General features: G+C 31.5%; 1 protein-coding gene across 8 annotated transcripts in view; it reads left to right on the top strand.

Annotated features, from left to right (window-relative positions):
- The window catches only part of Rapgap1 (Rap GTPase activating protein 1), a 305,306-nt gene extending 286,564 nt beyond the window's left edge, over window positions 1–18,742 (top strand). For all 8 annotated transcript variants that reach the window (XM_064061035.1, XM_064061036.1, XM_064061040.1 and 5 more), the window contains 4 exons: window positions 499–1,199; window positions 16,878–17,316; window positions 17,372–17,722; window positions 17,776–18,742. In XM_064061035.1, the coding sequence (XP_063917105.1) occupies window positions 499–1,199; window positions 16,878–17,316; window positions 17,372–17,722; window positions 17,776–17,916 (1,632 nt within the window). In that variant the 3' untranslated portion in view covers window positions 17,917–18,742. The remainder of the gene's footprint in view (window positions 1–498; window positions 1,200–16,877; window positions 17,317–17,371; window positions 17,723–17,775) is intronic.
- The last annotated feature ends 3,760 nt before the right edge of the window (window positions 18,743–22,502 follow it).

Raw genomic sequence — 22,502 nt, forward strand, 5'->3', positions numbered from 1 at the left:
TCCTCTGATATTCCTGTTAAAATTATTCGACGTATTTTGCATTAATTTGTGGTATATTTTGATTTTAATAAACACATTATTATTTAAACAAATTGTACCACTAACAAACATTTAATGACTCTGCGGCCTGTAAAAAGTGATGTTTTATCCATGTGCGAATTTTCAAGCGATTCTATGATGGTTATGACTCAAAAAACTTGAATAGAAAACATACAATGGTGCTTTTTTTACGATATTTCTCAGACATATTTTTTTAATTGATTGCACTCGTCTCTGCGCTCTAGAATATGAAAAAAGCTGCAGTTTGATGTATATGAAAAATGTTATACCTCGTCTAGCGAGTCCCCTTAGGAATAAAAAAGTTACAGGGATTGTATCAAATAAAAGAAACACCCTGTAAAGTCGCAAAAAAATGGTATTTTTTCAAAAAGCGAGATTTGTAGTTCCCTCGGTGATATATCTTTCTAGTTTTGACTATAACGTCGTCTTCCATTCCAGGAGCACACCTCCCTCATCGGCACCGACGACCAGCTCGGCCCCGTGCTCCTCTCCATCAAGACCGAGAACGTGGCCAACCAAGAGCACACCCGCATCCTCCTCCGGATGCGCATCGGCACCATGCACGAGATCGTCCCCTCGTCCTGCCTCGGCGACTCGCCCAACCCCGCCCGCATGGCGAAACTCCTCAACGAACAACTCAACATCGACAACTTCGTCCCCGTCTTGCACCCGAAAGCCTCCCAACTGATCGCCAACTACGACGAGCACGTCCTCGTCACGAATTTCAAGTTCGGCGTGCTGTACCAGCAGTACGGCCAGACGACCGAGGAGGAGCTTTTCTGCAACAACACGACCAGCGCCGCCTTCGACGAGTTCCTCTCGCTGCTGGGACAGCGCATCCAGCTGAAGGACCACAAGGGCTACAGGGGCGGCCTGGACATTCAGAACGGACACACGGGCGACCAGGCGGTCTACGACGTGTTCAAGGACAGGGAGATTATGTTCCATGTGTCGACGCTTCTGCCGTACACGGAGAGCGACCCGCAGCAGTTGCAGAGGAAGAGGCACATAGGGAACGACATCGTCGCCGTGGTGTTCCAGGAGGAGAACACGCCGTTCTCGCCGGACATGATCGCGTCGCATTTCCTGCACGCGTTCGTCGTCGTGCAGGTGGTGGAGCCGAATACGCCCCACACGAGGTAGGTGGAGGATCGATAAGTGCACTCGGGGCGGCAGCAGGAAGTGACGCCGACAGGCGCCGGGTTGGGGTATTGTAAATGAGACCATTAGCCGACTCACTACTCTTGTGTTTTCTCGACCTTTCGTGACCTCTAGAGTGCCAAGAAATAGGTCTCCCGTTTCCGTCGTGTTTTTTGAAAAATCTGGATTGACCACTTTTTTGATATCACAATTTTTGTTTTTATTCTATTTAATTTTTCAAATTTTCAATATTTCGATTTGAAATTTTCCAGTTTTGCAATTTTTTGATATTACAGTTTTGCATTTTTCGATTTTTAGGTTTCCCAATCTTTCGATTTTTCAATTTTTCGTTCTCAATTTCCAATTTTTAGATTTTTCAAAGGTCTCATTTTATACTTTTTCGTTTTTCAGTTTTCTTCGATTGGACAATTTTTTGATATCACAATTTTTGGTTTTTTCACTTTCATTAATTTTTTAATTTTTCCATTTTTCAATTTTTTGATTTTATAATTTTTCCTTTTTGCAAAAATTTTTTCAAATTTTTTATTTTCGATTTCCAAATTTTCAATTTTTCGTTTTTTAGTTTTTCTTTTTCTCAATTTTTAATTTTTCGATTTTTCAATTTTTCAAGATCTTGATTTTTGTTATTCATTTTCCCCATTTTTAAAATTTTATTCTCGATTTTTTATCAAAATTTCCTTTATTTCTTCATTTTTTTTTTCAATGTTTCTTTCGATTTTATAATTTCAATTTTTCAAATTTTCAATCTTTGATTTTTCAATTCGCCGATTTTTCTATTTTTAAAATTTTCAATTTTGTGATTTTTAGATTTCTCAATTATTCGATTTTACGATTTCTTTAATTTTCAATATTTCGTTTTTTCTGTTTTGCCGTTTTTCAATTTTTAAGTTTCTTAATTTTTAGTCTTTCGATTTTTCAATTTTCCGTTTCTTCAATTTTTCAAGTCCTTAATTTCCAATTTTTCGATTTTTCAAAATTTTAATTTTTTTTTCGATTTTACAATATTTTTATTTAATAATTTTTGCAGTTTTTGAATTTCTCAGTTATCCGATTTTCCGACTTCTTTAATGTTCCATATTTCCATTTTACAATATTTCGTTTTTTTGATTTTTCAATTTTTCAAGTTCTTAATTTCCGAAGAAAACAGATTCAAACAGTGAAAAATTAAAAATTGAGAAATTCAAAAATCGAAAAAAATCAATGAGTCGAATCGAAAAATCGTAAAACCCATAAAATTGTAAAATCGAAAAATTACAGAATCGTAAAAAATTGTAAAGTCAAGAAACTGTAACACTGTGAAATCAAAAACAACTGGAAAATGGTAAAATTCAAAAATAGAAAAACTGAAAAATCCAAAATTGAAAAACGAAAAGTCAAAAAAATCTAAAAATTGTAACTCTAAAAATTTCACCTTAACAAAAAAAAAACTGTAAAACCTAAACATTGGACAACGGAAAAATTGAAAAAAAAAAACAACAAAATTAAAAACCGAAACGGAAAATTGAAAACTGAATTCTTATGAAATTGCAAATGAAAAAAATTGCAAAATCTAAAAATTGAAACATTGAAACGTTGCATATCGTAAAATTGAAACAACCAAAAAAATACGAAAATTTAAAAAAGTGCAAATCGAAAAATTCAGGAAACGTAAAATTGAAAAATCCAGAAACTGAAAAATCTAAAATTGAAATAACGAAAAATTGAAAAAAATATAAAAATTGGAAAGTCGAGAAATTGTAATTCAAAAAACTGCAAATCGAAAAATTGAAAAAGCCAAAAATTGAAAAATTTCTTTTTGAAAAAAAGAAAAATTAGAAAATGTAAAATTGCAAATCGAAAAATTGAACAATAGAGAAATTAAAAAATTAAAAACTGAGACTCGTCAAATTACAAAATCTCAAAAAAAAGCGAAGAAACGAAAAATTGAAAAATTTGAAATTGACAACTTGACAAATTTTAAATCGAAATATTGCAAAATTTAAAAATGTAGGGCACAAAATTAAAAAAAAAATAAAAAATCTCCAAATCGAAAAATTGAAGAAATGAAAAATTAAAAAAATATAAAAAAAGATTATAAATTCTAACCACTGAAAAATGGAGCATTTGAAACAAGAAAGGAAATAAAAAACGGAAACGAAAAATTGCAAATAAAAAATTTCAACAATGAAAAATGAAAAAATAGAAAAATTTTGCAAACTTGATGAGTTCTAAAAATGAAGATTTGAAAAAGTGCAAATCGAAGAATTGAAAAAATTGAAATTGAAAAAACAAACAAAATAATTAAGGAAAATTAAAACCGAAATGAAAAATTTCAGATCGAAAATTAGAAACGAAAAATCAAGGAATCGAAAAATTGTAAAATTTAGCAATGGTAGAAACAAAAAAAATAAGGATTGAAAAATTGAAGAAACAAAAAATGTTAAAATCTACACACTGAAAAATGGAATATTTGAAAGAATAAAGAACATAAAAAACGGAAACGAAAATTTGCAAATCGAAAAATTTAAGAAATGAAAATTGAAAATCAGAAAAGTTTGAAAGTGAAAACTCGAGTTCTATGGCGTAAACTGAAAGGGACAAAAAATGAAATTTTGAAAAATTGCAAATCCAAAAATTAAGGAAACGAAAAATTGAAAAAATGGAAATTGGAAAAACAGGACTTTATAAAATCTGAACATCGAAAACTCGAAAAATTGTAAGAATAAAGAAAATTAAAAACCGAAACGAAAAATTGCAGATACAAAATTAGAGGCGAAAAATTAAAGAATCGGAAAACTGAAAAATTAGAAATTGAAAACTCGATAAATTTTAAATCGAAAAATTGGAGAAATGAAAAATTCAAGAAATTAAAATTGAAAAACCAAAAAATATAAATTTTACACACTGAAATATCGAATATTTCAAAAAATAAAGAACATAAAAAACGGAAAGGAGAAATTGCAAACATGAAAAATTGAAAAATAGAAAAGTTTAAAAATGAAAATTTTAAAAATTCCAAATCGAAAAATTAAGGAAACGAAAAATTGAAGAAATCCAAACAACTATAAATTCCGAGCATCGAAAACTAGAGACGACAAATTAAAGAATGGAAAAACTGAAAAATTTACAATTCGAAAAATTGAATGAAAAATTCAAAAACTCAAAATTGAAAAAACAAAAAATTATAAATTCTAAATACTGAAAAATCGAATATTTGACGAAATAAAGAAAATAAAAAACGGAAACGGAAAATTGAAAACTGAATTCTTGTGAAATTGCAAATGAAACAATTGCAAAATCTAAAAATTGAAACATTGAAACGTTCATAACGTAAAATTGAAACAACCAAAAAAATACTAAAATTTGAAAAAGTGCAAATCCAAAAATTCAGGAAACGTAAAATGGAAAAATCGAGAAACTGAAAAATCTAAAATTGAAAAAACGGAAAATTAAAAAATATATAAAAAGTTGTAAAGTCGAAAAATTGAAAAATGCCGAAAATTGAAAGAATTCACTTTGAAAAAAAGAAGAAATGTAAAAATTAGAAATCGAAAATTTGAGCAATAGAGAAATTAAAAAATTAAAAACCGAAATTCGTCAAATTACAAAATCTCAAAAAAAAATCGAAGAAACGAAAAATTGAAAAAATTTTAAATTGACAACTTGAGAAATTTTAAATCGAAATATTGCAAAATTAAAAAAATAGGGAACAAAATTTAAAAAATATAAAAAAAGATTATAAATTCTAAACACTGAAAAATGTAACATTTGAAACAATAAAGAAAATAAAAAACGGAAACGAAAAATTGCAAATCAAAAATTTCAACAATGAAAAATTAAAAAATAGAAAAATTTATTGAAAACTTGAGTTCTAAAAATGAAGATTTGAAAAGTTGCAAATCGAAATTGAAAAAACCAAACAAAATAATTAAGGAAAATTAAAAGCGAAATGAACAATTGCAGCTCGAAAATTAGAAACGAAAAATTAAGGAATCGAAAAATTGTAAAATTTAACAACGGAAGAAACAAAAAAAATAAGGATTGATAAATTGAAGAAACAAAAATTTTAAAATCTGAAAAATCGAATATGTATTGAAAAAATAAAGAAAATAAAAAACGGAAACGAAAATTTTGCAGATCGAAAAGTTTTAAAAATTAAAATTAGAAAAGTTTGAAAGTGAAAACTGGAAGAGTTCTATGGCGTAAACTTGAAGGAACAAAAAAATGAAAACTTGAAAAATTGCAAATCCAAAAATTAAGGAAACAAAAAATTGAAAAAATGGAAATTGAAAAAACAAAACTTTATAAAATCTGAACATCGAAAATTCGAAAAATTGTAAGAATAAAGAAAATTAAAAACCGAAACGAAAAAATGCAGATCCAAAATTGGAGACGATAAATTAAAGAATCGGAAAACTGAAAAATTAAAAATGAAAACTCGATAAATTTTAAATCGAAAAAAAATTAAATTTTAAACACTGAAATATCGAATATTAGAAAAAATAAAGAAAATAAAAAACGGAAAGGAGAAATTGCAAACATGAAAAATTGAAAAATAGAAAAGTTTAAAAATGAAGGAACAAAAAAAAATGAAAATTTGAAAAATTCCAAATCGAAAAATTAAGGAAACGAAAAATTGAAGAAACCGAAACAAAATTATAAATTCCGAGCATCGAAAACTCGAAAAATTGCATATCGAAAATTAGAGCCGACAAGTTTTGAAGAATGGAAAAACTGAAAAATTGTAAAAATAAAGAAAATAAAAAACCGAAACGAAAAATTGAAAAATTCAAAAGTTGGAAAATTGGAAAATTCGAGTCAAAAAAGCTGCGGGAGTGTTATTTATGCCGCTGGTTTTTACTTTATAGAGCTTATCGGAACAAAAATCGCAAAAAAATCAGTTTTTCAAAGAAGCAGGATTTGTTGGGCTACATTTCAAGACCGAGAAAACTTCTGTCTAAATAACCTTCGACCAATTTTTGTTCTTTCAAACGACGTGGATTTTTAACCGGTCCCAGTTTCGTTGTCCCTCTTAACCGTGAACAGATTTGCGGTAAAACTTGACCCTTATTCGGGGTCTCGATCGCTTTTCGAGGATCCGGTGCAACAAGTAACCAAAAACGAGCCGCCCTTCTCTTCTAATTCAGTCCGGTGGTACTCCGTGACTAGCTTAGAAATAGTAACTAAAGCGCAAAAATGTCAATGTCACTGCTACGAATCGATTAACAGCACTCGACTTGTAGGAAGTCAACACAATAGACTAATGTAACCCACTCCGTTCTATTGTTTTTCCACGCTCAAATAAAGATTACAACACTCGAAAATGGTCATTTACAAATTAGCATCGACCGGTCTGAGTTAGGTGGCTCAACAAAATCAGTCAAATTAGTTTCTTTTACCGCTGATGCTTGTCATCTGAACATGCTAATAGTCCAAGTATAACACATCAAAGAATTAACAAAACAAGACGCCTTTTCGCGTACAACCGATGAAATCGCAATTAATGTACAATTATGCAATAATTGAGTTATAACGAAAAACAGTAAAACCTCCGAGTTGACACAGTGTCGTCGACCCAATTTTCGTCTCGTCTCGTTAATAATAACGGAAAAATAAGTTGATTAGACCGGATTTTAACCAAATTAACGCGAATGAGATTGCGAAAGTGCCGCTGCACCTGATTTTTTCGCATTCGTGGACGATTATTAATCGCGTGCATGCTGTTATGCGCCCATTTTTCGCACTTTAGAACATAGATTCTGATTAAATGCGACTCGTATGATCATCAATCAATTCTCCGCGGTCATTAGCGCACGCCGAATTGGCTCGCACCTGGTCGGAAAATTATCATCGGCGAGGTTATTTTTTAGAGATTTGTGCAGTTTGAGGTTGTCGGCAGAAAGTTCGAGTTTATGAACACGGAACTAATTTCCGGAGTCGGGAACTGAGAGAATGAAGTCTGGCCGTTTGAGACAGCGGGTAAATCACAATATTAAAGAAAATAAAAAATTGCGAGGATCTTCGGATCAGTGGCGTAACTACCGGTGTTCCATGTGTTCGCTGGAACACCGATCCGGTCACACGAAATTTTTTTTTATTGGATTTTTTATATTATTTGGCAAATTACATCCCGAAATAAAAAATTCGAAAATGTGCAGTGATGGCAGGATCGATCGTTCATTGCTATTTACGATTTTTTGCTGCTCTGGCGGCATCTCAGTATAGATTAATATAGATGCGACATACAGTCTAATTTTGCAAAACCACCCTTATTGAGCTTATTGAAGTCCTCAACCGCCAAAGGCAAGCGCCAAATTTAAATAGTCGATGCCAATAAAAAAACTTGTTTCACTACAACTTGTCGCCTGAGAACTTGTTTGATCTACAGCCCAAAGCGCGCTCAGGCCATTATCGACTCTAAGCGTTCAGAAGCAACTTGGTTGGTTTAGACTATAATTTCTGCGGGAAATAGTTGTTTAGTCGGTTTTTATAACGACTAGGTGAATATTTTTGGTACATATTTAGATGATTTTACATATTTTGTTTAACTAAGAATTAATTCTTTATTTGTGTTTTATACTAGCAAAATGTCTTAAACTAAGAATATTGTTGAAATCGTAATAACCCAATGGATTTTTTCGGGAAAATGTTTTGGAAGCACTGTGTTCTATTTTGTATGAATTTTTAAATGTTTTTAGTGACAATTTTTGTAGTTGTTTTCAATACACTGTATGATATTAACAGTGAGAAAAAAAAATGAAAAATTAAAATAATCGAAAATTTGAAATATCAAGAAATCTAATAATCGAAAAATCGAAACCTTAAAAAATCGTAAAACCGAAACATTGAAAAATCGAAATATCGAAGAACTGAAAATCGAAAAATGAAACATCAGAAAATCGAAACAATGTAAAATTCAAAAATCTAGAATTTAAAAATCGAATAACGAAAAATTGAGAAATCGAAACTCCCAAATTTAAAAAGTCGGATAACTGAAAGATCGAAACATCGAAAAACTGGAAAATCGAAAAATCAAAAGATCAAGAAATCATGGAGTCGAAAAGTCGAAGAATTGAGAAACCGAAACAGGCCAAAAGCGAAAAATCGAAAAGTTAAAAATTGAACGATTTATAAATTGACAATCAAAATATCGGAAAATCCAAATCTCGATAAATCGAGAAATCAAAAAAATTAAAATTCGAAAAATTGAAAAATTGAGAGATTGAATGATCAAAAGAACGAGAAATCGAAAAGTGATGAAGTCGAAAAATTGAAAAATAGAGAAATCGACAAACAAAAAGTTAAAAGTTGAAAAATTGGAAAAGTGGAAAAATAAAAAAAAACGAAAAAATGGAAAACTGGAAAAAATGAGAAACCGAAATAGGCCAAAATAAAAAATTGAAAAACTGATAAATCGAAAACCTGAACAATCAAATCTCGATAAATCGGGAATGAAAAATTAACAAATCGAAAAATTGAACAACAGAACATCTAAAACCAGGAAGTCGAAAAATCGAAGGATTAAGTAATATTGAAAAACTAAAATATCAAAAGATTGAACAATTTAAAATTTGAAAATCCAAAAATTGAAAAATCGAAAAAGTAAAACACATCGAAAAATCCAGAAGTCAAAAATAGAAAAACCGAAGAATTGAGATATTGAAAAATCCTAAAACTGAAATATCTAAAAACTGAAAAATCGAAAAATAAAAAAAATGAAGTCGAAAAATAAAAACCTTAAAAAATCGAAAAATTGAAAAATCAAAAACCTGAAAAATCAAAAAATTAAAGAATTGAAGAACAGAAAAATCGAAACACTCGAAGGTCAAGAAATGGGAAAATCAAAACATCGATTAATTGAAATATTGAAAAATTGAGGGTTTATAAAAGTCAAATTTGAAAAATTAAAAAATCGAAAATTTGACAAAATTACAATTGAAAAACAGAAAATCTAAAACCGGGTAGTCGAAAAATCAAAAGATTAAAACATTTGAAAAATTCGAAAACTTGAAAAATTGAAATATCGCAGAACTGAAATGAAAATTCGAGAAATCGAAAAATCTTAAACTTTAAAAATTAAAAAATCTAAAATTTAAAAATCGAAAAATTGAAAAATCGAAAAAGTAAAAAAATCGACACGTAAAATCCAGGAGTCGAAAATCGAAAAGTCGAAGAATCAAAATATTGAAAAATCCCAAAACTGAGATATCGAAAAACTGAAAAATGGGAAAACCTGAAAAATCCGAAAACTGAAATATTCAAAAACTGAGAACCTAAAAAGTCAAAAAATTGAGCAATCGAAAAATCCATAAAGTGAAGTCGAAAAATCGAAACCTTAAAAAAACTAAAAAATGAAAAATCAAAAACTTGAAAAATCGAAAAATTAAAGAATTGAACAGGAATATCGAAACCCTCGAAAGTCAAGAAATGGGAAAATCAAAACATCGATTAATTGAAAAATCGAAAAATTAACAGTTTATAAATGTCAAATTTGAAAAATTGAAAAATCGAAAATTTTAAAAAACGACAATTGAAAAACAGAAAATCTATAACCGGAAGGTCGAAAAATCGAAAGATTAAGAAATCGAAACATTTGAAAAATTGAAATATGGAAGAGCTAAAATGAAAAATCGAGAAATAGAAAAATCTAAAATTTTAAATATTGAAAAATTAAAATTTAAAAAAATTGAGAAATCTAAAATTTAAAAATCGAAAAAGTAAAAAGTCGACACATCGAAAAATCCAGAAGTCAAAAATGGAAAGTCGAAGAACAGAATTATTGAAAAATCCCAAAACTGAAATATCGAAAAACTGAAAAATGAAAGAAAAACTGACGAATCAAAAAACTGAAAAATCCCAAAACTGAAATATCCAAAAACTGAGAATCTAAAGAATCGAAAAATTGAAAAATCCTAAAACTGAAATGTCGAAAAACTGAGAAATTAGAAAATTGAAAAATTGAGAAATCGAAAAATTAAAAAGTGAAGTTGAAAAATTGAAACCTGAAAAAATAGAAAAATTGAAAAACCAAAAAACCTGAAAAATCAATTAATTGAAAAATCGACAAATAAAGAGTTTATAAAAGTCTAAAATTGAAAAATCGAAATATTTAAAAATCGTAAAATTGAAGAGAAAAACTGAAAACCGAGAACTTGAAAAATTGAGAAATTAAAAATTAAATAATAAATAGGAGTAAACTGAAAAGTCCCCAAACTAAAATTTCGAAAAACTGAGAATTCGAAAGTTGAAACAGCAAGAAATTATGGTCTAGGCCGGCTAGGATGTATATCAGATCACGGACCATGGCTTATAAATCAAATCGTTTCTGAACGCTTAGAGTCTACATTGGCCTGAGTGCGCTCTGGTCTGTAGATCAAACAAGTTCTCAGACGACGAACTGTAATTCGTGTGACCTGAATTACAGTGAAGGAAACAGTAATCAGCTTGTAATATTCTGGTAAATCTAGTGTCAATTTGTCGAAACTAAAACGCGTCGTTAAAAATATTATTACATTTTTTCTAGTTAATGTTTATTAGGGGCCCGATAGTGTTGTGGAACACAGGCCCGTAGATTTATTGTTACGCCACTGCTTCGGATGTTCCTTGTGCCGTTATGAGGCATAAACAGGAAAATGAATTCGAGGCGGGTCGATTTATGAAAAACTGGCGCCCGAGATGGAAGTTCGTAAGACGCTGCCCGATTTAACGCAGCTTAAAACTTTTCCAATTAAAATCGACGCTATCGGTGCAACAACGATCTGAATAAAACTTCAATTTTCTCGTTATGATTACGAACGAGCCGACTCTCTCCAACGAGTGCAAATAATGGGTCAAAACTGTTTCATTTACAATAATTTATTACGGTAATGCATAATAAACCTCGTCGCAAATTAATTAAACGCCGACTTTACTCGAACAACTAGTTCAATTAAACTTTTGCTTCGTTCTCCTCGATGAAATTAGATATTAATTAACATTTCATACTCTCCACTTCTCGGAAGTCCTAATTAAACATAAATACTGCTTCTTTCGTTCGAATTTTAATTGCGGTGACGTATAGCGGTTGTCACGTGACACCTGTCATCAGCGTCAAACGTCAACCGGTCGTCGACCCCGCCGGATCATTTTCGAACGGACTATACGAATCCAATTTTCAGCCAAATCGTGAAACTTATGTCATCCGGACGTACGCTTCCCGTTACGCTGATAACAATTACGTTTTTCTTTGTTTCGTCGACCGAGCTAATGGTTTCGTTTCCCACAACGTCTTCGTACCGCATTACGCCTAATTAAGAAAAAATCATAAATAATGTTGACTCGGAGGTCAAGCGAAGAAGAAATCTCGGTTTCCCATTTACGTGAGGAGCGTATGACTAAACGTAGAAACGTACCGTTAGTCATAGTCGGTTCGAACCCCACCTGCCATGAATCATGCTCTCACCCTCTCGGAAACGGGAATCCGTTGAAGGGCGACGATTTGAAAATGTATGCAGGTTTGGCGGCGGCGTCGCGGGCCGGAGAGTGACCGTTGAGGGGGCGGAAGTGCATGGGGAATGGCAATGGTTTGCGTTTGGGGGAGGGGGGCGCTTCCGGTGGCGGAATTCTGGCGAAAATGGAATGTTCGTGAAGTTTTACGGAAATTGTGATTAAATTGAAATAAAAGCGAGGATTCGGATTTAATCAATATTTTAATATGCAAATGTGGCCGCGAAAAGTTCGACAGTTTGGTTTTGATGTTCGTTAAATAATGCAGGCGGATTAAACAAAAAGGTTATTGAAAATGGCAAACTGAAAAAAAATTGGTGCATAGGCGGGATACGGATTTTGTTTTCGGTGTGTGCGATTTTAAAGCATCGGAGTCGTTCATAGTTCCAGCGATTTTCTTTATTTTTCAATATTTAGATACATATGTCGTTTTTTCGATTTTGCACTTTTTTGATTTTTAAGTTTCTCAATTTTTCAAGTTCTTGATTTCCAAATTTTAATTGTATACTTTTTCATTTTACAATTTTGCAATTTTTCCATTTTTTTTTATTCGAAAAGTTGGAAAATAGAAAAATTAAAGATCAAAAAACTAAAAAAATCGGGAAAAAATGGGAAAATCGAAAACTGAGAAAATCCAAAAATTGTAAAAACGAAAAATTATAGGACCGTCAAAATTGTAAAGTCGAAAAACCTATATTGAAACATTGAAAAAATGAAAAATCAAACAAATGAAAAGTTAAAAATCCATCAATTCAAAAATTTGAAAATTCTAAAATTTTTTAAATTATTACCTGTTTCAAATGAAAACTAGAGAAATTGCAAATCAAAAGTTTTCAATTTTTCAATGTGCAAATGTTCAATTTTGCAACGTTAATTTTGTATTTTTCATGTCCTCGATTTTATAATTTTTCGTTTATTCAATTTTTCTAAATAAAATCTTTGATTTTTGAATTCCTCGATTTTCCAATTTAAAATTTTTCAGTTCTATAATTTTACAATATTCGGTTTTTTCAATTTTGTACTTTTTTGATTCTTTAAGAATCAACTTGAAGAAGAACTGAATCAAGAACTTGAAAATTTAATTTTCAAGTTCTTGATTTCCAATTTTTAGATTTTGTACTTTTTCGTTTTTTCATTTTTAATTTCTCAGTTTTACAATTTTGCAATTTTTAAAATCGAAAAAAGAGGAAACCCAGAAATTGTAAAAACGAAAAATTATAGAATCCTCAAAATTGAAAATTAAAAATCGAAAAAAGGAAAAATCAAATAAATGAAAAAGTTTTATAATCAATTATTGTTATTTTAAAATTATTATTACGTGTTTAAAATGAAAACTAGAGAAATTGTAAACCAAAAGTTTTCAATTTTGCAATTTTTCGATATTACGTCATTTTTCAATTTTTCAAGTTCTTGATTTTTATTTTTCATTTTTTCTATTTTATAATTTTCATTTCCTCGATTTTGTCACCATTTTAAGTTTTTTTATTTCTTTTATTCTTCCAAAACTTCTTTTGATTTTATAATTTTTCGTTTATTCGATTTTTCAAATTAAAATCTTTGATTTTTGATTACTTAATTATCCAATTTTGTATTTTTTTTTATTGTTAAGTTTCTCAACGAAAAATTCGATTGAATTTTTCGTTTTTTTTTTTTTAATTTCTCAGTTGTAGAGTTTTGGCAATTTTTTCATCTTTTTGCACCGAAAAGTGGAAAAATAGGAAAATTAAAGGTAAACTTGAAAATCAGGACAAAATGGGAAAATCGAAAAATTCCAAACCCAAAAACTGAAGAAACGAAACATTGAAAACATTGAAAAACTAAAAATCGAAAAACCCAAAAATTGTAGAATCGAAAAATTGTGAAGTCAAAAAACCTACATTGAAAGATCGAAAACTTAAAAATCGAAAAATTGAAAAGTCAAATAAATGAAAAAGTTTTAAAATCCATTAATTGAAAATTTTTTAAATTCTAAAATGGTAAAACTGAAAAAGCAAAATTTTTTTAAAATTATTTTTACATGTTTAAAATAAAAACAAGAAAAAATGCAAGCCCAAAGTTTTCAATTTTTCAATGTGCAATTTTTCAATATTACGTCATTTTTCAATTTTCCAGATTCTCAATTTCTAATTTTTCAGCGATTTTCTTTAATTTTCAATATTTCGATACATATGTCGTTTTTTCGATTTTGCACTTTTTTCATTTTTAAATTTCTCAATTTTTCAAGTTCTTGATTTCCAAATTTTAATTGTATACTTTTTCGATTTTTTAGTTTTACAATTTTGCAATTTTTCCATGTTTTTTTTATTCGAAAAGTTGAAAAATAGAAAAATTAAAATCAAAAAACGAAAAATTATAGAATCGTCAAAATTGTAAAGTCGAAAAACCTATGTTGAAACATTGAAACATTGAAAAAATGAAAAATCAAATAAATGAAAAAGTTAAAAATCCATCAATTGAAAATTTTGAAAATTTTAAAATCGTAAAACTGAAAAGCGAACAATTTTTTTAAATTATTACCTGTTTAAAATGAAAACTAGAGAATTTACAAATCAAAAGTTTTCAATTTTTCAATGTGCAAATGTTCAATTTTTCAAGGTTAATTTTTCATTTTCATTCCCTCGATTTTATATCACCGTTTTTCGTTTTTTCATGTCCTTTATTTTTTCAATACTTCTTTCGATTTTATAATTTTTCGTTTATTCAATTTTTCAAAACAAAATCTTTGATTTTTTAATTCCTCGATTTTCCAATTTAAAATTTTGTTTTCAAAAAATCGAAAAAATATCGACAAAAACATGGAAAATTGAAAAAACGAGAAATTGCAAAATTGAAAAAGTGGAAAATTCAAAAATTGCAAATCGAAAAACTGAAGAAACGAAAAAGAGGAAACCCAAAAATTGTAAAAACGAAAAATTATAGAATCGTCAAAAATGAAAGATTGAAAAATTGAAAATTAAAACTCGAAAAAATGGAAAATCAAATAAATGAAAAAGTTTTAAAATCAATTTTTTGTTATATTAAAATTATTATTACGTGTTTAAAATGAAAACTAGAGAAATTGCAAACCAAAAGTTTTCAATTTTGCAATTTTTCGCTTTTACGTGAATTTTCAATTTTTGAGTTTCTCAATTTCTAATTTTTCGCTTTTTCGCTTTTTCGTTTCCTCAATTTTACAAGTTCTTGATTTTTATTTTTCATTTTCTCTATTTTATAATTTTCATTTCCTCGATTTTATGTCGCCATTTTAAGTTTTTTCATTTCTTTTATTTTTTCAAGACTTCTTGCTATTTTATAATTTTTCATTTATTCGATTTTTCAAATTAAACTCCTTTAATTTTTGATTTCTTAATTATCCTATTTTGTACTTTTTTGATTGTTGAAGTTTCTCAATTTTTGTCTTTCGACTTTTCAATGTAAAAATAGGAAAATTAAAGATAAACTAAAAAATCGGGAAAAAATTGGAAAATCGAAAAATTGAAAAAACGAGAAATAGCAAAATCGAAAAATTGCAAACCGAAAAACTGAAGAAACGAAACATTGAAACATTGAAAAACCCAAAAAATTGTGAAATCAAAAAATTGTGAAGTCAAAAAACCTACATTGAGAGATCGAATAATCGAAAAATTGAAAAGTCAAATAAATGAAAAAGTATAAAAATCCATTAATTGAAAAATTTTTAATTTCAATTTAAAAAAGTAAAATTTGTAAAAAAATATTTTTACATGTTTAAAAGAAAAACTAGAAAAATTGGAAGCCAAAAGTTTTCCATTTTTCAATTTTCCAGTTTCTCACTTTCTAATTTTTTCGTTTCCTCAATTTTTCAAGTTGTTGAATTTTATTATTCATTTTCTCATTTTTTTTTATTTTCATTTCCTCGATTTTATGTGAGCGTTTTTCGTCTTTTAATTTCCTTTATTTTTTTTTCCAAGGCTTCTTTCGATTTTTCAATTTTATAATTTTTTGAATTTCTCAATTATCCGATTTTCTTGAATTTCAATATTTCGATTTTAGCATACATATTTCGTTTTTTCGATTTTTCAATTTTTCGTTTCCTTCAATTTTTCAAGTTTTTGATTTCCAATTGTTAGGTTTTATACCTTTTCATTTTTAATTTCTCGGTTCTACAATACTGCAATTTTTCCATTTTTTAATTCCAAAAGGAGACAAATAGAAAAATTAAAGATCGAAAAACTAAAAAATCGGAAAAAATTGGAAACTTGAAAAATTTTAAAAACGAAAAATTGCAAAATCGGAAAAGTAGGAAATCGAAAAACTGAAGAAAGAAAAACAAAAAATGGAGAAACTTGTGAAAACGAAAAATTATAGAATCGTTAAAATTGTAAAGCCAAAAACCTACATTGAATATTGAAAAATCAAGTATATGAAAAAATTTTAAAATACATCAATTGAAAAAGAGATTTTTTTTTAAATTGTTACATGCTTAAAATGAAAACTAGAAAAATTGCAAACCAAAAATTGAAGAAACGAAAAAATGAAAAATCATCTAGCCGAAAAATCTAAAATTGAAACAACGAAAAATTAAAAATTGAAAATTGTAAATTCGGAAAAGGCAATTCGAAAAATTGTAGAATCTAGAAACTGAAACATTCAAAAGTTGGAAAATCGAAAAACTGAAAAATTTTAAAATGAAAACTGAAGAAACAAAAAAGAATGAAAAGTTGAAGAAACGAAAAGTAATAAAATCGGAACATTGGAAGATCGAAAAATTGCAACAATAAAGAAAATAAAAAACCGAAACGAAAAATTGCAAGTCGAAAATTTGAAGAAATGAAAAAATAAAGAATCGAAAAATTTAAAAATTAGGAATTGAAAGCTCTAGAAATTTTAATTCGACGAACTGCAAAATTCAAAAGTCGGAAAATTAAAAAACTGAAAAATTTTAACTTACAATAACTCGAAAAATTTCAAATCGAAAAATGAAGAAATAAAAAAATGAAAAATTGCCACAGAATTTTTCAATTTTTCATTTGTTGATACGTAAGTCTAAGAAATGCTGTCAACTCAAATGTCAATTATCTGTCAACCTGACTGCATTTAAGGTAGTAATCCATGTTGGAACTTAGATTCGGTAGCCTACTTGATCTCCGAATATAATACATAATTCCGTGGCCTACTCTAAATATATTTTTTATTCTACCCCTTCTATAACTAATCGTTTATCTTTCTTCCAGGTACAAAGTGAGCGTGACAGCCCGCGACGACGTCCCCTTCTTCGGGCCGACGCTGCCCACCCCCGCCGTCTTCCGCCACGGCCCCGAATTCAAAGAGTTCCTCTTAACCAAGCTGATCAACGCCGAAAACGCCTGCTACAAAGCCGAAAAATTCGCTAAACTAGAACTTCGGACGCGGACGTCCCTCCTGCAGACCCTCACCGAAGACCTCCGAGAAAAAACCAACGAGTTCCTCGGCGGTGGCGGCGCTTTGGCCGTCCCCGGAACCCCGAAGAGCGACTCCGGCCCGGGTTCCAGGTTCATCGACACAGTGAAAAAGGCCTGGAGCGCGCGCGTCAAGTCCAGCCAGAGCGTGGACAACAACCTCGCCAGCGCGAACGGCCACGAGCGGCTGTCCAAGAAGTCCAGCCAGCCGACGATCTCCGAGTCCACGCCTTCGGTAAGTCTTTCTTCCCGCGACATCCTCCGTCGCTAATTTTGGTTGTCGTTTTCAGAGCGGCAGGTCGCTCTCGAAGAGCTCCATCATCTCCAACGGGAAAAAGAGCGCCAATTCGTCGACGGCGTCGTCGCCGGACTTGACGGCGCACGCCCACGGCCATCCGGCGCTCTCGGAAGCCAGTGACGACTCGTCGCTGACGAGCGAGGACCTGGAGGAGCATTTGGCGGGTGGATACATCGACAGCGACACGGGGTTGGAGAGCATGTCGAGCGCGGAGACGGCCGCCAAGGCCTGCAGCGTGTGCCAGGACCGGCCTACGAGCACGACGGGGCCCAGCACGGAAATGCTGGCCCAAGAAGTGGCGAAGTTAAAGTGTGATAAACTGGATTTGTTGAGGCAGAATGTGGTAAGTTGGTGCGTGGAGTACTGGTCGGACGGAGTACTGATGGTGGGTTTCAGAGTTGTCAGAGGGATATCAAGAGGCTGCGGGAGAAGGAGCTGAGTCTGCAAGGGGACTTGGAGGCGGCGAAGAAGGAGATCCTGAGGTTGAGGGAGTTGTTGAAGGATTATAGTCCGAACGGCGATAGATCTCCGGTTTAATTGTTATTTTTTACTTTTCGATTTTTTTTGTTCGTCGGTAATTATTATTTTAATATTTAAAATAATTATTACTCACTTTTGTTCGAGATACATAGTTGATATGTAAACATTAACGGTGTCAATTAGATGTTTGCACATTACACATAGCATGAATGCATCATCATCACAAATACGTATTCTCTTCACTGCCTTGTGATATCTGGAGTTTTTTTTTGTTTGTTTTGACCCTTTTTGAGTAATCGGGTTTGTGTTTTAGTTGCAATAATACTCGAATGGACAACGAAATTACTCACGAAGGGTGACGGGCTTTTCTCTAAGAATTTATTGTTTAGTTTTTTAGATATTTATTAATATTTTTCATGTATAGTTATAATACAACTTTACCAACAAAATGATACCAAAGTTAACATTCCCCAAAAATTCTGTTTCAGAAATTAAATTATTTACTAAGTGTACATAACAAAGTATTTATTAGTTAGGAATGAGACAGAGCAGGATATTGTTAATATTGTAGATTCTATATTACCCTGTTCGTTTTTTTTTTAAGTTTGTACAACTGCAATATGTATTACTAAAGTCTAGTATCTTTATTTTTAAGTTTTATAGTGTATATAGAAAAATACTATAATTACAAAAATATTCTTCATCTACAAACTGTAATAGATGTAATACGTGTTTGGTAATGTAACCTAACCTAACCAAACAAATCTATGGCCTTCTTAGGACGATCTGAAGTGATATAATTAATGTCTGTGCAAAAACAAACTTTTGCAACAATTACGTGTAATATGTTACAAATTATAATTACATTAATTCTTTATTGAAAGCTTTTTATTTTAAGTACCTATTAATTCGTACGTTGTAAGTGTTCTTTGTATATAGGTTACGTAACTCTCTTATGTACCTTGATTTGTCGTAATGACGTTTGCTGCAAATAAATCGAATAAATCTGACCTTGTTTTTTATTTTAATGGATCTTCACCTTGCGTTTTAAATATCGTGTACGTACGCAACACAAACAATTAGGGTTTTTATGAAAATAAGTACGTAATTGGAGAAAAAAAACATTGAACTCTGTTTTCAGCGAACTTTGCTATAAGCTTCAAATACTTAATTAGTTTTGACAAAACATGTTTATTCAGTTTTTATTACATCCCGAGCGTAAACTAATTAAGTATAGGCCACTTTTATATTTTCTCGACGTTTCATGACCCCTAGAGTACGAAAAAAGTAGTCTCCCAATTCCGTCTCTCTGCATGTCTTAAGAACTCTATGTTTATTTGATTTAACTATTGTACGATAATATATACCTACAAGTGTGGTGTACGAATCCGATTTGAGTTTTTCCCTAACCGGCCAAATTTTTGCAAAAACATATAGCAGTTTACCATTTACGTAAGGTATCTCGATCGTAATCTAGTGGTTACGAGTCAGGAACGCGGACATGACGTCACACGTTCGATTTTTTCTTTTGTTTTTCTCTTTTTCTCTCGCATTGTATCTTGTCTACATGTATGACGTCATAACAAATTTTTTATTGATGAAATTACCCCACTTTCTTGTAAAGATGAAAATAAGTTCCCTATTTTTTAAAAAATGTAAAATTTTCTTGGGGGCGCCAAAGGTTTTTTTTTAATTTGAAAGCTTTTCGGGGGTCCGAACGGTCTTTTTTTATGTGAAACCTTCTTGGAGGTTCCAGGTGACTTTTTTTAAAATGTAAAGTCTTCTCGAGGCGCCAAATGGTTTTTTTTAATGGAAAACCTTCTCGGGGGCGCAAATTGTGTTTTTTTTATGCCTAACCTTCACGGGGGCCCCAAATGTCTTTTCTTTTAATGTATAAGCTTCTTGAGGACCCCAAATGTATATTTTTAAGAATGTGAAACCTTCTCGGGGATCCCAACTGTCTTTTTTAAAAATGTAAAACATTCTCGGGGGTCCCAACTGTCTTTTTTTAATGTAAAATCTTCTCGAGGGCCCAAATATATATTTTTATGAATGTGAAGCCTTCTCGGGAGCACCAATTGTCTTTTTTTAATGTGAAATTTTCTCGGGTGCGGTAAATGTCGTTTTTTTAATGTAAAACCTTCTCGGGGGTCCCAAATGCCTTTTTTTTAATGTAAAATCTTCTCGGGGGTCCGAATTGTCTTTTGTAAAAATGCATGACTTTCTCAGGGTTCCCAACTGGGTTTATTAGAAATGTAAAACCTTCTAAATGTCTTTTTAATGTTAAACCTTCTCGGGGGTCCCAAATGTATACTTTTAAGAATGTGAAACCTTCTCGGGGGCGCCAATTGTGTTTTCTTTTTAATGTTAAACCTTCTCGGGGGTCCCAAATGCCTTTTTTATGCTAGACCTTCTCCGGGGTCCCAATTGTTTTTTGTAAAAATGTATAACCTTCTCAGGGTTCCCAACTGGCTTTATTAGAAATGTAGAACTTTCTCGGAAACCCCAAATGTCTTTTTAATGTTAAACCTTCTCGGGGGTCTCAAATGTCTTTTTTAAAAATGTAAAACCTTCTCAGGGTACCCAACTGGTTTTTTAGAAATGTAAAACCTTCTTGGAAACCTCAAATATCTTTTTAATGTTAAACCTTTTCGGGGGTTCCAAATGTATACATTTAAGAATGTGAAACCTTATCAGGGGCGCCAATTGTGTTTTCTTTTTAATGTTAAATCTTCTCGAGGGCCCTAAATGCCTTTTTTTTAATGTAAAATCTTCTCGGGGGTCCGATTTGTCTTTTGTAAAAATGTATAACCTTCTCAGGGTTCCTAACAGGCTTTATTAGAAATGTAAAACCTTCTCGGAAACCCCAAATGTCTTTTTAATGTTAAACCTTTTCGGGGTCCCAAATGTATACTTTTAAGAATGTGAAACCTTCTCGGGGGCGCCAATTGTGTTTTCTTTTTAATATTAAACCTTCTCGAGGGCCCTAAATGCCTTTTTTTTAATGTAAAATCTTCTCGGGGGTCCGATTTGTCTTTTGTAAAAATGTATAACCTTCTCAGGGTTCCTAACTGGCTTTATTAGAAATGTAAAACCTTCTCGGAAACCCCAAATGTCTTTTTAACGTTAAACCTTCTCAAGGGTCCCAAATGTCTACTTTTAAGAATGTGAAACCTTCTCGGGGGCGCCAATTGTGTTTTCTTTTTAATGTTAAACCTTCTCGGGGGTCCCAAATGCCTTTTTTTATGCTAAACCTTCTCCGGGGTCCCAATTGTCTTTTGTAAAAATGTATAACCTTCTCAGGGTTCCCAACTGGCTTTATTAGAAATGTAGAACCTTCTCGGAAACCCCAAATGTCTTTTTAATGTTAAACCTTCTCGGGGGTCCCAAATGATATTTTTAAGAATGTGAAACCTTCTCGGGGGCGCCAGTTGTGTTTTCTTTTTAACGTTAAACCTTCTCGAGGGTCCCAAATGCCTTTTTTTTAATGTAAAATCTTCTCGGGGGTCCCAAATGCCTTTTTTTTAATGTAAAATCTTCTCGGGGGTCCGATTTGTCTTTTGTAAAAATGTATAACCTTCTCAGGGTTCCTAACTGGCTTTATTAGAAATGTAAAACCTTCTCGGAAACCCCAAATGTCTTTTTAACGTTAAACCTTCTCAAGGGTCCCAAATGTCTACTTTTAAGAATGTGAAACCTTCTCGGGGGCGCCAATTGTGTTTTCTTTTTAATGTTAAACCTTCTCGGGGGTCCCAAATGCCTTTTTTTATGCTAAACCTTCTCCGGGGTCCCAATTGTCTTTTGTAAAAATGTATAACCTTCTCAGGGTTCCCAACTGGCTTTATTAGAAATGTAGAACCTTCTCGGAAACCCCAAATGTCTTTTTAATGTTAAACCTTCTCGGGGGTCCCAAATGATATTTTTAAGAATGTGAAACCTTCTCGGGGGCGCCAGTTGTGTTTTCTTTTTAACGTTAAACCTTCTCGAGGGTCCCAAATGCCTTTTTTTTAATGTAAAATCTTCTCGGGGGTCCGATTTGTCTTTTGTAAAAATGTATAACCTTCTCAGGGTTCCTAACTGGCTTTATTAGAAATGTAAAACCTTCTCGGAAACCCCAAATGTCTTTTTAACGTTAAACCTTCTCAAGGGTCCCAAATGTCTACTTTTAAGAATGTGAAACCTTCTCGGGGGCGCCAATTGTGTTTTCTTTTTAATGTTAAACCTTCTCGGGGGTCCCAAATGCCTTTTTTTATGCTAAACCTTCTCCGGGGTCCCAATTGTCTTTTGTAAAAATGTATAACCTTCTCAGGGTTCCCAACTGGCTTTATTAGAAATGTAGAACCTTCTCGGAAACCCCAAATGTCTTTTTAATGTTAAACCTTCTCGGGGGTCCCAAATGATATTTTTAAGAATGTGAAACCTTCTCGGGGGCGCCAGTTGTGTTTTCTTTTTAACGTTAAACCTTCTCGAGGGTCCCAAATGCCTTTTTTTTAATGTAAAATCTTCTCGGGGGTCCGATTTGTCTTTTGTAAAAATGTATAACCTTCTCAGGGTTCCTAACTGGCTTTATTAGAAATGTAAAACCTTCTCGGAAAGCCCAAATGTCTTTTTAACGTTAAACCTTCTCAAGGGTCCCAAATGTC

The sequence above is a fragment of the Zophobas morio genome, unplaced genomic scaffold (assembly GCF_036711695.1).
Source record: "Zophobas morio isolate AGI-343-1 ecotype UQ-CSIRO unplaced genomic scaffold, CSIRO_AGI_Zmor_V1 ptg000021l, whole genome shotgun sequence".
In the NCBI taxonomy this organism is placed as follows: domain Eukaryota; kingdom Metazoa; phylum Arthropoda; class Insecta; order Coleoptera; family Tenebrionidae; genus Zophobas; species Zophobas morio.